The sequence below is a fragment of the Pagrus pagrus genome (genome assembly GCF_965226575.1).
Source record: "Pagrus pagrus genome assembly, chromosome: 16".
Taxonomy (NCBI): domain Eukaryota; kingdom Metazoa; phylum Chordata; class Actinopteri; order Spariformes; family Sparidae; genus Pagrus; species Pagrus pagrus.
Genome location: NC_140200.1, coordinates 23,283,958 through 23,298,773, shown reverse-complemented (window position 1 = coordinate 23,298,773; position 14,816 = coordinate 23,283,958). Strand labels below are relative to the sequence as shown.

Here is a 14,816-nt window from a genome sequence, read left to right as displayed (position 1 = left end):
GCACATTAACCATCAGTGCACGTAGGAGCAGTCCATTTTATTTTTTAAAGCGCGGCCTATCCCTGCTTTGCTCTCAACAGGATATGAAAGATGAGGAGATCACAGACAGAGACGGGCAGAAACCCAAAGCAGACACAATAGGAGTGATGGCTATCAGCGCAGCCGGGGCCCGTGAGCCTTTGGTAATTCGTGACGTACCAGGAAACTTATTTAGCCGCGCTCATGCCTGGGCCATTATTGCAGGCACCGAATAAGCAGCAGGGAATTGAACATCACTGCAAATGGAGGCACTCGGTTTCTTGATGAGACCAGGGAACGATGAAAGGCTAACAAGCTCAGAGCATCAGGGAACAGATAGAGACAGAGAGTCCATTAGCAGAGGGCTGCTGTAGTGTCCGTGTTTGTACAAACCAAGGCATAGTTTCCACCGGGGATGGTGGGAAGAGTCCACCTCACTTTTCAAATCCTTTAATGTCCCCTCATTGATTTACTTCCTCTGATTTCTCTAAACAGTGTCTTCTAATGCCAAAACCCAGAGAGGAAAGTTGATAAAAATATTTATTGGCTCATCTGGTTCAACTTTAATTACTATGGGAAGCTCACAGCTGTAAGCTTGATGAGCAGCAGGGAGTTTCATCAGCCCAGTCTTCAGGATATAATGTTAGCAGGTAATGTTTCTGCAAACCATAGTTTGCAGGAATTCTTTCTCACTTTCTTCAACATTGTGAGATTTTTCGACATTTTCATGATGAGCAGGTTGTATAATCACATTGTACTTTTTAATGTTCCAGCAAATCTGGAGAAGGTCGCAGTTTGAGAAACAGCAACAGTTGGAGGACTAAAGACAGCTTTGAAGACAGACAGTACACCACAGAAGGGACCGAGGAAGACAGAAGCACTGAGAGAACAGACATCAGCCTGTATTGAAGGTGTCTTTCCCACAGCTTGCTCTCCCAACGCAGCTAGGGCACAATTGTCGCATTGACTATTATTCCCGATTTTGCCAGAACCTGACAGTGATGATGGGGTGGAGAGATGAACGTGAAAAAATCAAGCCCAGTCACTGTTTTTCTAAGGGATGCATTCAAGGCAAATACTTCCAATCTTGTGTTTTCTAACCAAGACTTACACTTAAAGAAGCATGTGCAGCTTTATTCTCATGATGATGATAAAATTAGACTACTGCTTATGTGAATTATACTTTGTTAGTTTAAACATTTTCAAAAACTTATCTAGTAAACAGTAAATTCTGTGATCAGAACAGTATGTTCTAATAGTTTACTATTACTTTTGGCAACAAATATGTTGTGTAAGCGTAATAACCTCAGTTTCAGCTGTAGCTGTGCCTTTTTCAGTCTTTAGAGAGTTGGTAATGATGTGTTATAGTATTGTTTTCTACTGTAATTGCTTTACTGTTGTTTTTATTTATTAGGCTTCCTGTTTCCGCAGTTGTCTGGGCATTTGCAAGGGTGCTTGAGGACTGGGAGGGCCGGGCTTTCTGTGGCATCATAGGAATCTCCTCGAGGCGCTGCGGGTCGTGTTGGGTTAGTATGGGTCGTTGGGTTTTGCATGCTGTTGTTGGAGTAGAGTGGGGTTGTACCGGGTGCTGGGATATCCTGTGATTCATGTGGGTTTATTGTGGTCATCGTTTGTGGTGGAGAGGGTGGAGTTGGGTGGGTGCTGGATGAAGGTGCTCTGACTTTTTGACCCTACTGGACTGTATGTATTTTAATAATAATATTTTTTTGTGTGTGTTTGTAAGTATTCATTAACGACAGAGTTTAATCCCTGGATTTTATTGATAATTACGTTTTATCTATTTGTTTGACTCAAGATTGAGCTTCCTCAGTTCATCTGTTCCTAAGTTTCGTTGCTGTATGAAGTGCTATACAAATAGAGTTTGATTGTTTTTGTTTGCGTATTTATAACAAATTATAATATCAAGATGAAGGTTTCTCTTTACTGTGTCCTAAAATAACAATTGGCAGAAAATGATGCAGACTGTGTTTCAACTGACTCAGGAATCAAAACTATTTCAACACATTATTCTCTCAAGTTTTAACACTTTCCCCCCAACTGTTAGCAAGCTGAAATTGATCCAGATCCTTTTTGTAACACTTCTGTAGTATTTTAAGACCTGCACTGGACCCCTGCAGGAAACACAGAACAGACATCTTCCATTTATTCAACACCAGAGCCTCTAATATCCAGTGTGAAGAATAAAGCTAAAAGAAACCACTGACAGAATATCAAGGAGGAATCCAAACCATTAGTACTTAACAACAATTTACAGTCATTTTGTTCCCTTTAAAGAATCAAAATGTGGCCATTTTTTGTCAGTTGTGAAACATTTCAACAATAAAAGTGTGTAATTACTCAATTATAGACACCGTTGATGTTGCAATGAACACTTAAACAAAAATAAAAAACATCTGAATCTATTTTTCCCACTCAGTTTTGCAGTTATGCATTTCATAACACTTAACAGAATGAGTATATTAAAACAAAACAGCCTGAAGAAGAAACATTTTCCACAGTTTTAACTGATAATTTTTCCCTCCTGATGGCAGCTACCGCAAACATAAAATCCACTCAGGCTGTAAAAGATTAAAAACATCATTAAATGTGTTTTGTGTTATTTTTACTGACAACCTCTTCAACAGCAAAAATAAACACTTAAAAGGGCAGAAAGCCTTGGGCTCCACAGTTTGACAGAATCCCATCAAGTTTTATTATGTTACTACCTTTAGTTCTTTAAGGACAAGGAGGGTAATCTTTATTTGTGGCTCAAAATATATAGGTGCATTTAAAAAAAAGTCTCTATAATTTCATAAAACAGCTGTTTAGTTTTTAACCATATGCTATGCAAAGAGAAAGAAATGGCGCATTTGTCCGGGACTATTTTCAATGGAGGATTAATTTGAGTGAGTATTTGTGGCAGCAGGACGGTGTGTGTGTGTGTGTGACTGCACTGAAATGAACTACCGTGCAAGGAGTTTTCAATGACTTTCAAGGTTTTACATTGTTTTTCATTTAATGTAATAAGAGGTTTTCAGATGATTTCATTGCCAAGACTTCATGTCAAAATGTCTGTTTTACTTCCCACCTTAAAAAATGGCTCATGAATATAAAGTTTCATTTTAAAAAAAAGGCTCAATATCTTTACTCAAACAGGAGGAAATGGTGAATTTGTTGGGGACTATTTTCAGCGGCAGATAAATCCACATTTGGTGATCTAGTGAGTATTTGTTGCAAAATAAATATATAAATAATGTGTGTTCATAGTGATAAAAAGAACAACAGTGTGACTCACTGATGTGGTTGAATAGTTTTTGGACAAAATGGAAGATATATCAGGCCGTGACAGATACACAATACTTGCTAAAAGATACATTTATTGTCGGTTTTGGGGTTTTTGAGGGAGTCTTTCTATTCCTTTTTAGCGCCCTGCCACAGTGCAGGCTTCTACAGATGCTGGTAAAAAGTGTTAGTCTGCTCGTCTCTTGCACCTGGAGGATCTTTTCTGTCCGAGGAGGTGAGGAGACCTCCTATCCTCCACATGTACATGGAAAACAAGGGAAACTCCTCTGACAGTAGGAAGACACGGTGTTCCAAGTGGCTCAGGAAGCCCGTCTCCTCCGACCCCACCTCCACCCTGCACGGTACCTTTGACTTCTCCAGGAGCGTCTCCAGGATCCAGAACAGGTGGCACGAGTTTTGATACTGGTCCACGGGAAACTTGTCGAGCCCTGAGCTGTCCTGCCCCGAGAAGGAAACATCAACATCAGAGCTGCATGATCCATTGATAACCAAATCCAACCCCACTGACTGTATATGACATGCAGGGTTTCCCCCAGAAAACTTGCTAAGCCCGGTGGTAGGGTGGCCCACCAGCGGCCTACCGGTGCCCAAGCATGTTTTTTTGTGTCAGGGGCCTGACCCTGACCATTGACTGATGGCAGGGCCCTATAGGTAACAGATTCATTCATGGAGTAGTAGAATTTAGAAGGAGTGATTCCATAAGGCTTTAAGATCAACGTTAAAAGTTGACTGGAAATTTGAAAATATTATCATTATCATGTGTTATTATAAGACATTTATGTAACACCAGGTCTTACAGATTGCACTCTTGAAATGCTGTTCAACCAACCACAAAAATAAATAAATAATAAAAATATAATTTAGATAAATAATATCAACTGTTTGCACTAAAAACTAAAAAACAACTGCCTGGTGTCTCGAGATTTTTACTTTTTTCCTCAGAGATTTTTACAATCTGGAGTCACGTGAACATGACCACGGGTCTGTTTCCGGTCAGTCGTCATGGAAACGTGACAATCACGGATCTACCAAAGATACTCTGTAATCTACTGTTTGGACCAGAGAAAACAAACGTGTGCGAGCAGCTTTCACCAGATGTGAAAATGAAACGCTGGGTCATTTTCACATCTGGTGAAAGCAGCTCGGCTCACAGAAGTCAGAACAGTCCGGAGCTCTGACGCTGCAGGGGACGACGTGCTAACAGCTAACAGCTACTAGCCGCTGCAGCAGCTGGCTGAGCCTCTAGAGCCGCGGCTCGGCTCCATAACGGCTACAAGGTCGGTCAGCTGGTGAAGCAGCGGTCTGATGAGCATGATGTCCGTGACATGTCCCGTTATGCGCGACGAAGTTGTAACGTTGTCAGGTAATGAAAAAGACACCTGATCACATGTTGATGGAGCGCAAAAACTGATTTCAAGAAAATAAATAAACGATGCTTAGCCTGGTAGGGGGGCAAGTAAGACCTGGCGGCCCGCCAGGCTTATAATACACTGGGGGAAACCCTGACATGGATCATTGTTGAACTACAAAAGGAATTTAAATTGTTATGCAAGTCATGTAAAGCTTGTACAGATGCATACTCTCAAACCTCCAGAAGTCTCTTACAACTTTTTAAAGTGTACTGTTTTTGCACCCCTGTGGATCGACAGGTGCGTAGGAGAAGACCAAGGGCCAACAAAATCAAGAAACCTGGACTTAATTAAGTGAAACATGTAAGATTTTTTTTGCTAAAAACATTTGAAACTAGCTTTCTATGGATTTTTTGCAGCGATATCTACTGAAGAAAACATGCTAACCAGCTATCAATAGAGGTAAACACCAACACTCCCCCACTGCTCCGAGCTCCCAGTCCGGACCGATAGCTATATGGCTAACTGAGCTAACCACCTATTGGCAGCTACAGTTAGCAGCAGTTAGCTGTTACTCTGGTGATATGCTGCCCCCAATTGATTTGAACTTGTAAGGTGGCCAATTCTTACATATTGCACCATTAAAAGAAGTCACTGTTGATACTAGGGCATTAGTGACTTCAGATTTTTTCAAGTCGACTTATCCGTCAATAAAGTCGAAGTCGAGTCGACACGTCGTTTGATGACGTCATCACATTGACACAGCGGAGGAACACCTCCATACATGGGATGTGTGTCTGGCCCACAGCCGGAGAGTTTTAAAACCAGGAAACAGCTGATCACAGCAATCAGTCCATCACTTCATCCGCGGACGTCAAGATGAGCAACTGGAAAGCCGCTGAGATCCGGGAGATGCTAGTGTCTCCTCGGTCTCTGTAGCTGACAGATGGCGGACACAACCAAACAGTGTAGCGGCAAGCTACGAACGGTCGCTACTTTCAAATTAAAAGCCCCCCGCTAAGAACCCAGTTCTAAAATCCAATGGGATGCAATGTAAAGCTCTTATTTTGAAGACAAATTTGTTGTCACTGTTCACTGCCCCCCAAAAAAACCAAAAAACAAAACACGACTTTTCGACCACTCTCAGGGGCCGTCGACTTGCGCCACTGACATCGACACGTCGACAAATCGGCTTTTCTGTTAATGCCCTAGTTGATACAGAATGAAGCATGATTTATTGAGCCCTGTAAATGACCTTTAATATGAGTGTAGTATTTCTATGTGTTTTTATGTTTACTTATTAACATTCTTTAAAGCCAGGCTTTTATTTTTTATATATTAAGCAGACGTTACATTCAGTGCTTTTATTTTGAAAGCGTCTCGCCTAGAACTCGTACACATCCGGTGCTTCGGACTTTAACGGCAATAGGAAAAGTGTCTTCAATGCTAAAGTGTGCCTAACTTACATGAAACGCCCTAGCACCTGGCTAATAAGGGGCACAAGGTTTGTTTTGTTACCTTTTCATGCCATATTTATGTCCGGCTTGAGTTTGGTTGCCGTAGATATTTTTTATGTATAGAACGTGTTGTGGTTAACGGTAACTACTATTAGCAACGGCCAAGCTGCCGGTCTGTATTGGAAATGAGATGAAGCTATAAGCTAACTCGTAGGTTGTTTTATTAATGCAACAAGATGTATTTTGTCTGTTTTATGTGAGGTCTGCTAAGGTTAAAAACTGTTTGAGTTAAAAACGAACGGTTAAAAAATGCTAATTTCATGTTAAATATTGTTTTATATTGCACTCTATGGGAGGTTGTCCTTCAGTTAAAATGTGAATTTTCCTTCATGATTGTAACATCAATCGTAGCAGTTAAAATATATATTTAAATTCATGGAGTAAAACCTGTGAGTCTACAATGAGTTTATTAAAATAGATAAAAGGAGAGTCAACTTACATGATTGTTTATGGGATAAAAGAAGTTAAAAGTAATTTCAATTAAAGGTAACTGTATTTTATTTTCTTCTTTCATAGCTCTTACGGTGTGTTTATATTGACTACGGTCCAAGGAATAAATGAGTGTAAACCATCAGTTTGAGAGTTCGACCATCATTTAGCCGGGGATGCTACAGTAAGAGCTTCACCTCATCCGTCGCATCACGCCGCTGAACAAGAACAACTGCAGAGGGACCTGATGTAATGGTCAAGGATTGTGGTACCTGCTCACAACATGGAAGCATCAGTAAAGACGCCTCCAGACGACAGAGACTCTGAACAGATGAAGGATAAGGATACTGAAGAGGAGGATCTCCGACGCTCTGGTCGCCTAAGGAATCCTACGGAAAAGATGCTTGCATTTCATAAGGAGGAGGCTCACAAAAAGGAGAAAAGGTTGACTCACATTTATGAACAATGGAAGATCCAGGCACGTAAGGCTAGAGAACAGTTAAAGTTAGACATTCCTGAAAATGACATTGCAACTCTTATAGACACACTAGAAGAAGGAAAAAACTGTGTTATAAACCTGTACATAGAAATCAGAGCTCACCTCACTCCATCTAATGAGACAAGACGTCGTATTGATGCCTGTGAGGCAGTTACAAGGGACATTGTTAAAATTGCTCTTGAAAGGATATCAGGCATAGATGGAGAATTTGATAGTGTTGCAGTAAAGCAACGTCTTCATGAGCTTCTTAACAGAGACTATGCTCACTCCATCTACGGATCCACAGCTTCACCTCCAAGTCAACACTCAAGTAAAGGTTCCAGTCAGCACTCTGTCATAGCAGCAAAAAGAGCAGATGCTGCAGCAGAATTAGCAGCAAAGGAAGCAGAATATGAAGTGTTACTAAAAGAGGAGAAACAAAAAGAAAAGATTCAACTTCTAGAGGAACAACAAAGGAAAGAACTTGAGGCTCAAAAACGTGAGTTGGAAAGATTAAAGGCAGAGAAGGACATTAAAGCTGCACGAGCTAGGTTCACAACTTATGATCAGGAAGTTATGCAGGAAGCAAGTGTTCACTCTGTTGATCATACCTCAAGAGAACAACAGTATGTGTATCCTCCTACTTCAGCTCTCATCCAGCAGCCCACTGATATCACAGCGACAGCATCACCTGCAAGGACAGATGTGGGTTATCTGGCTCAAGCAGTCCAAGATAGCATAGCTCTGAACAGGCTCCCAATGCCAGAGCCATCTGTATTTACTGGTGACCCTATCCAGTTTATTGAGTGGAAGGCTTCCTTCACATCCCTCATAGACAAAAGGAACATTGCTTCAGCTGACAAATTGCATTATTTGAAAAAATATGTAGCAGGTCCAGCTCGAAAGACACTTGATGGCATATTTTATAGAAATGATGATGAAGCCTATAGAGATGGATGGAACCGTCTCAACCACAGGTATGGTCAGCCGTTTGTTATACAAAAAGCATTCAGGGAAAAACTAGCAAACTGGCCAAAGGTCCATCCAAGAGATGCTGAGGGACTCAGAGCATTTGCTGATTTCTTACACTCATGTCTGGAAGCCATGCCTTATGTTAAAGGTCTGAACATTTTGAACGATTGTGAAGAAAACCAGAAATTGGCTCAAAAGCTACCTGATTGGGCAGCATCACAATGGAACCGCAAAGTCACTCAAGTCATGAGAGATGATCAAGAGTTTCCCAGCTTCCAGGAGTTTGTCTTCTTCATTGTAACGGAGGCAGAAATTGCATGTAATCCTATTACTTCATTCCACGCCCTCCACTTATCAGAGGCTAACTCCTCACGTCATCTGAAAGAAAAGAAATGTAAATCCAGTGTTTATCATACACAGACAGTTACAGAGACTGAAACACAAGGACAGTTAAAAACAGGTTTAAAGCCACCATGTGTGTTTTGTCAAGACAGTAAACATCAACTTCATCGCTGTCCTGAGTTTAAAGGCAAAGCTCTGGAGGAACGACGGAAATATGTGAAAGAAAAGAAACTTTGTTATGGCTGCCTGAGGACAGGCCATAATGCCAAGGACTGCCGCAATAGACATTCATGCGACAAATGTAAAGCAAGACATCCTACGCTTCTCCATGATGACACCTACACCAAAGCCAAGCCCACGTCAGTCTCAAATCAAAGTACCACAGAGGAAACAGCAACCACATTGGCCCTCAGTGTGACAACTAAGGAGCCATCTACCAACACTTCAATGATAGTGCCAGTGTGGGTTTCTTCTGTCAGCAATCCAGGTACAGAAAGACTTGTTTATGCACTGCTTGATACCCAAAGCGATACAGTCTTCATTGACCAAGAAGTCAGCAATAGTTTACAGACTGAAACACATCCTGTAAGACTGAAACTAACGACCATGACAGGAAAGGATGCATTAATGCACAGTCAAAGAGTGTCAGGTTTGAGAGTGAGAGGTTACTGCTCTGCAATCCACATTGATCTTCCCCCTGCTTACACCAAGGACTGTATACCAGTGAATCGAACACACATCCCTACCTGTGACACGGCACGGCACTGGAATCATCTCATCAAAATAGCAGATGAAATCCCACCACAGCTGGAATGTGAAGTCGGTCTGCTGATCGGCTACAATTGCTCAAGGGCACTGGCACCACGGCAGGTAATCCTTGGAGGAGATAGCGAACCATATGCAGTTCAGACGGATTTGGGGTGGAGTGTTGTAGGCTGTTCACCTCACCACAACTCACCAGGCATCACCAACATGTGCCACAGAGTTTCAGTCAGAGAACTTCCTCCAGTGACCCCAGCAGAGGCACTCAGGGTTCTCGAGTCTGACTTTAAAGATGCTATAAAGGACGGAAAGACTGTGTCTCAGGATGACATCCGCTTCCTGGATGTGTTAAAGGAAGGGATCAAGAGGAACATTCATGGACATTACGAGATGCCACTCCCCTTTAAAGAGAGACCCTATCTCCCTGACAACAAACAACTGGCAATGGTACGGCTCAGTCACCTTAAAAGAAAGCTGGTGAAGGATGACAAGTACAAAGAACATTATGTGAAGTTTATGAATGAAATCATTAAAAAGGGTGAGGCAGAAGAAATTCAGGATCAAGGGAAGGAAGGAGAGAAATGGTACATTCCTCACCACGGAGTGTATCACTCGAAAAAACCTGACAAACTGCGTGTGGTTTTTGATTGCTCGGCTAAGTACAGGGGAACTAGCCTCAATGATCATCTCCTGTCAGGCCCAGATCTGCTGAACAATCTGAACGGCGTGCTTCTCAGATTCAGACAGCACCATGTTGCATTGATGTGTGACATTGAAAAGATGTTTCACCAGTTCTACGTGTATGAAGCTGACAGAGACTATCTACGTTTCCTCTGGTGGAAAGACGGCAACTTTAATGCAGAGCCACAGGAGTTCAGAATGAAAGTGCATCTCTTCGGTGCAGCGTCATCGCCAGGATGCGCTAACTACGGACTGAAGCAGCTTGCAACGGACAATGAAAGTGAGTTTCCCCTCGGCTCACAGTTCATCATGAAAGACTTTTATGTCGACGACGGTGTCACTAGTATAGAAAATGTGAATGATGCTATTCAGCTTGCACAGGAAGCGCAGAAGCTCTGTGCTACAGGTGGACTGAGACTGCACAAGTTTATGTGTAGTGACAAATCTGTGCTGGAGAATATATGCCCATCTGAGCGTGCTGCTGAAGTGAAAGCTCTGGATCTGGTCTTCAAGGATGTGACATTAGAGAGAGCCTTGGGAATCCACTGGCACATTGAATCAGACACCTTCAGATTTTGTGTTTGCCTGAAGGACCAGCCAGCAACACGACGTGGTATCCTGTCTACGGTTGCATCTCTTTTTGACCCCCTGGGGTTTGTTGCCCCTTTCCTGCTCACTGGAAAAAGGGTGCTTCAGGAAATGTGCAGGCACGGAACAGGCTGGGATGATCCCCTTCCCAGCGAACTGCAACCAGTGTGGGAACGCTGGAAGAATGATCTTGCAAATTTGGAGAAAATCACCATACCACGCTGCTATGTGCCTCCTGGTTTCGGACGAGTGGTGAGAAAGGAGCTACACCATTTCTCCGACGCAAGTACATGTGGTTATGGACAGTGTACATATTTGAGACAAGTGAACGAAGATGGAAGTGTTCATTGTGCTCTGGTTATGGCAAAGTCCAGAGTAGCTCCAATCAAGGTCACTACAATCCCTCGGCTAGAACTGGCAGCCGCTGTTGTGTCAGCCACAACAAGCAACACCTTAAAGGAGGAGCTTGGTTTGTCAAATGTCGTTGAGTATTTCTGGACTGATTCAAAAGTCATCTTGGGATACATCAACAATGAGGCACGTCGTTTTCACACTTTCGTGTCAAATCGGATACAGAAAATACATCTCAGCTCTTCTCCTCAGCAATGGAGATATGTTTCAACCACTGATAACCCCGCAGACATCGCATCTAGGGGATCAAGCGCAAGTGAGATTCTCACATCAAGCTGGTTCAAAGGACCTCGGTTCTTATGGGAGAAAGAGATACCTACAGCTACAGATGTTAGCACAGAAATACAGATTGGAGATCCTGAAGTCAAGAGGATTCAGACTCTAAACACACAGACACAGGAACAGCTGAGTCTCTCAGACCACCTGTCAAAGTTTTCTTCGTGGTCAAAAGCAACTCAGGCTGTCGCTCGTCTCATTCGTCGTGTCAGACATGATAAGTCAACAGACCACAGCACTGTCCAAGAACGAGAAGACGCACGCTGCATCATCATAAGAGACTTACAGAGACACGCGTATCCAGAAGAGTTAAAGTTGCTCAGTAAGGTAACTCAACTTCCCTCTCAGAGTAAACTGTTTCAGATGGATGCTTTTCTTGATCAAGATGGACTCCTCAAGGTGGGAGGAAGACTGAAAAATGCATCACTCCCTACCTCACTGAAGCATCCAGTGATCATACCAAAGAGTCATCCCATCTCCAAGGCAATAATTGCTCACTGTCACGAGAAGGTCCAACATCAAGGAAAAGGCTTGACTATTAATGAGATCAGATCAAATGGATTCTGGATTTCAGGAATCAACAGAGCTGTGGCAACACATCTGCATCAATGTGTTACATGTCGAAAACTCAGAAGATTCACAGAGGAGCAGCGAATGGCAGATTTGCCGTCTGAGCGTGTGGATCCATCACCACCTTTCACCTATTGTGGAATGGACTGTTTCGGTCCGTTTTTCACCAAACAAGGACGCAAGGTACAAAAGAGATATGGACTGCTTTTCATCTGCTTTTGCTGTCGAGCTATCCACATTGAAATGTTAGACGACATGTCGACAGATGCCTTCATAAATGGACTACGTTGTTTCATTGCAATAAGAGGAGCAGTACGTGATATAAAATGTGACCAAGGAACGAACTTCGTTGGAGCTAAAAATGAACTGAATGAAGCTCTCAAGCAAGTGGATGCTGATCGTCTGACTACGTTTTTGGCTGAGAAGCAGTGTGACTTCAGCATGAACGCTCCACATGGAAGCCATGCTGGAGGCGTATGGGAGAGACAGATCCGAACGGTAAGGAATGTTCTTCGTTCTACTCTTTCACCCTCATCAGGCAGGCTGGACGATGCCTCTCTACGGACATTCTTTCATGAGGCAGCAGCTATTGTGAACAGTCGTCCACTCACGGTTGACAACTTAAATGATCCAGACAGTCCAGAGCCGCTAACGCCCAATCACCTGCTCACCATGAAACCCACTGCAGCCTTACCACCTCCTGGCAGATTCATCAGAGAGGATATGTATGCTCGTAAGAGGTGGCGTCGTGTTCAGTATCTGGCAGAGCAGTTCTGGGGCAGGTGGAGAAGAGAGTATGTCTACAACATCGCCACCAGACAACGCTGGCATACTCCAAGGAGAAACCTCAAAGTCGGTGACATTGTGATGGAAAAGACAGAAGATCAGCCTCGCAACGAGTGGAAGTTGGCTAAAGTTGTAGAGACAGTGACTGATAAAGATGGACTAGTGAGAAGGGTGAAGATTCGTGTTGGAGATCAGAAGATGGGAAAGGAGGGACAGCGTTCTGGCAAGCCATCCATCGTTGAACGTCCAGTGCAGAAACTGATCCTGCTCCTAGAGACTGTTTAACCACCCCCTTCACTCCACAACTATATCATTTCCAGTATGAAGAGTTTATGGACATTTTTGACTCAAGCACTAAAAATTAAAGGTCACATGGTTTAGAAATCATTCATGCTTTACATCTAATAAGGGGATGAAAACCAGTAATGATTTGGTGGGAGTGTAAATGACCTTTAATATGAGTGTAGTATTTCTATGTGTTTTTATGTTTACTTATTAACATTCTTTAAAGCCAGGCTTTTATTTTTTATATATTAAGCAGACGTTACATTCAGTGCTTTTATTTTGAAAGCGTCTCGCCTAGAACTCGTACACATCCGGTGCTTCGGACTTTAACGGCAATAGGAAAAGTGTCTTCAATGCTAAAGTGTGCCTAACTTACATGAAACGCCCTAGCACCTGGCTAATAAGGGGCACAAGGTTTGTTTTGTTACCTTTTCATGCCATATTTATGTCCGGCTTGAGTTTGGTTGCCGTAGATATTTTTTATGTATAGAACGTGTTGTGGTTAACGGTAACTACTATTAGCAACGGCCAAGCTGCCGGTCTGTATTGGAAATGAGATGAAGCTATAAGCTAACTCGTAGGTTGTTTTATTAATGCAACAAGATGTATTTTGTCTGTTTTATGTGAGGTCTGCTAAGGTTAAAAACTGTTTGAGTTAAAAACGAACGGTTAAAAAATGCTAATTTCATGTTAAATATTGTTTTATATTGCACTCTATGGGAGGTTGTCCTTCAGTTAAAATGTGAATTTTCCTTCATGATTGTAACATCAATCGTAGCAGTTAAAATATATATTTAAATTCATGGAGTAAAACCTGTGAGTCTACAATGAGTTTATTAAAATAGATAAAAGGAGAGTCAACTTACATGATTGTTTATGGGATAAAAGAAGTTAAAAGTAATTTCAATTAAAGGTAACTGTATTTTATTTTCTTCTTTCATAGCTCTTACGGTGTGTTTATATTGACTACGGTCCAAGGAATAAATGAGTGTAAACCATCAGTTTGAGAGTTCGACCATCATTTAGCCGGGGATGCTACAAGCCCGGATATCGAAATGGTGAACTGAACCGAGCTGAACTGCTCTTTTTTTATATACACAGTTTCCTCTCCGTCAGCACTTATTTTCTCACTCTTGTGAGTTTGCGAGATTCGTAGGCAGAGCAAACAGGCCGGGTGGCGGCAGAAGATGGGGACAGAGGCCGAAGGGATGTTTGCAAGAAGGGCTGCAGCTCGTAGGCCACCAATCAAACTGTAAAAAAGACATTATCACCACAGCTAGTCATGTGAGAACTGTGGTCCATTGTAACGCCTCCGACATGCTCTTCTTTTATCAGTCACATGGCGATGGTGCAACCAAACTACACATCTGATAAATTATTGGACCTTTGCTTGTCACTCGTAGCACACTCCATTATAGAGGGATATGACAGGCTGTTTATAAACCAAGGCTTATTTGCTATGTGCTTTCAAGTCGGTTTGCTTTTAATGCGTACAACTATGGAGCATTGTACTGAACTATTTTATTATTGCTATCGATGACTAATTGTTTTATTGCCTTTCCATACGTGGAGGCTTGTCTCCATTTGTGTACAACCAGGTCCACTGGGCTAACCAAACCCAAAAGGTCTCCTCCTTCACCTTTACAGCTTCCTTCATCTTTGGTGTTGACTAACAGGATCTTGGCTTGCTGCCATCACAACTGAGCAGCAGCCTCCACAATGGCAGCTTTAAACTCTCTAACACTGGATATGTCAGAGCTTCCTACCACATCCTGAGGGTCAACCAGCACAGATACCTTCTCCACTTGCTGCAGCAAAAAAATGTAGACAACAAAGATTTCCTTTACGCTACATGACTGTGTAGTTATTTCTGATCGGTGTAATCCAAAGGAGAGACAGTGTGAAGAAAAAAATTGTTATTCAAATAAACCAACACTGTTGTAACCCTCCAGGGCTGATGGATTGATGATACAACGACTTGCTGCTTAACAACAGCTAACAGCACAGAAATATGAGGTACAAGGTGTGATTGTTTTCACAGCACACACT

General features: G+C 42.4%; 2 protein-coding genes and 1 long non-coding RNA gene across 6 annotated transcripts in view; 2 read left to right on the top strand and 1 right to left on the bottom strand.

Moving 5' to 3' along the window:
- Positions 1-3,316: 3,316 nt before the first annotated feature.
- The window catches only part of mei4 (meiosis-specific, MEI4 homolog), a 79,972-nt gene continuing 68,472 nt past the window's right edge, over positions 3,317-14,816 (bottom strand). For 3 of the 4 annotated variants that reach the window (XM_084377926.1, XM_084377929.1, XM_084377928.1), the window contains one exon: positions 3,317-3,759. In XM_084377926.1, the coding sequence (XP_084234052.1) occupies positions 3,466-3,759 (294 nt within the window). In that variant the 3' untranslated portion in view covers positions 3,317-3,465. The remainder of the gene's footprint in view (positions 3,760-14,816) is intronic. The other variant, XM_084377927.1, reaches the window with a different exon arrangement.
- Positions 5,925-11,800, top strand: LOC311271331 (uncharacterized protein; the record flags this gene model as incomplete). The annotated part of the gene is made up of 3 exons (XM_084376945.1): positions 5,925-6,174; positions 6,704-11,525; positions 11,759-11,800. Exons 2-3 carry the CDS (start codon positions 6,900-6,902, stop codon positions 11,798-11,800), a joined length of 4,668 nt encoding a protein of 1,555 aa, XP_084233071.1. The 5' UTR covers positions 5,925-6,174; positions 6,704-6,899.
- Positions 11,920-13,768, top strand: LOC311271934. Its single transcript, XR_014624500.1, has 2 exons — positions 11,920-13,181; positions 13,711-13,768. It is a non-coding gene; the product is annotated as an uncharacterized lncRNA (long non-coding RNA).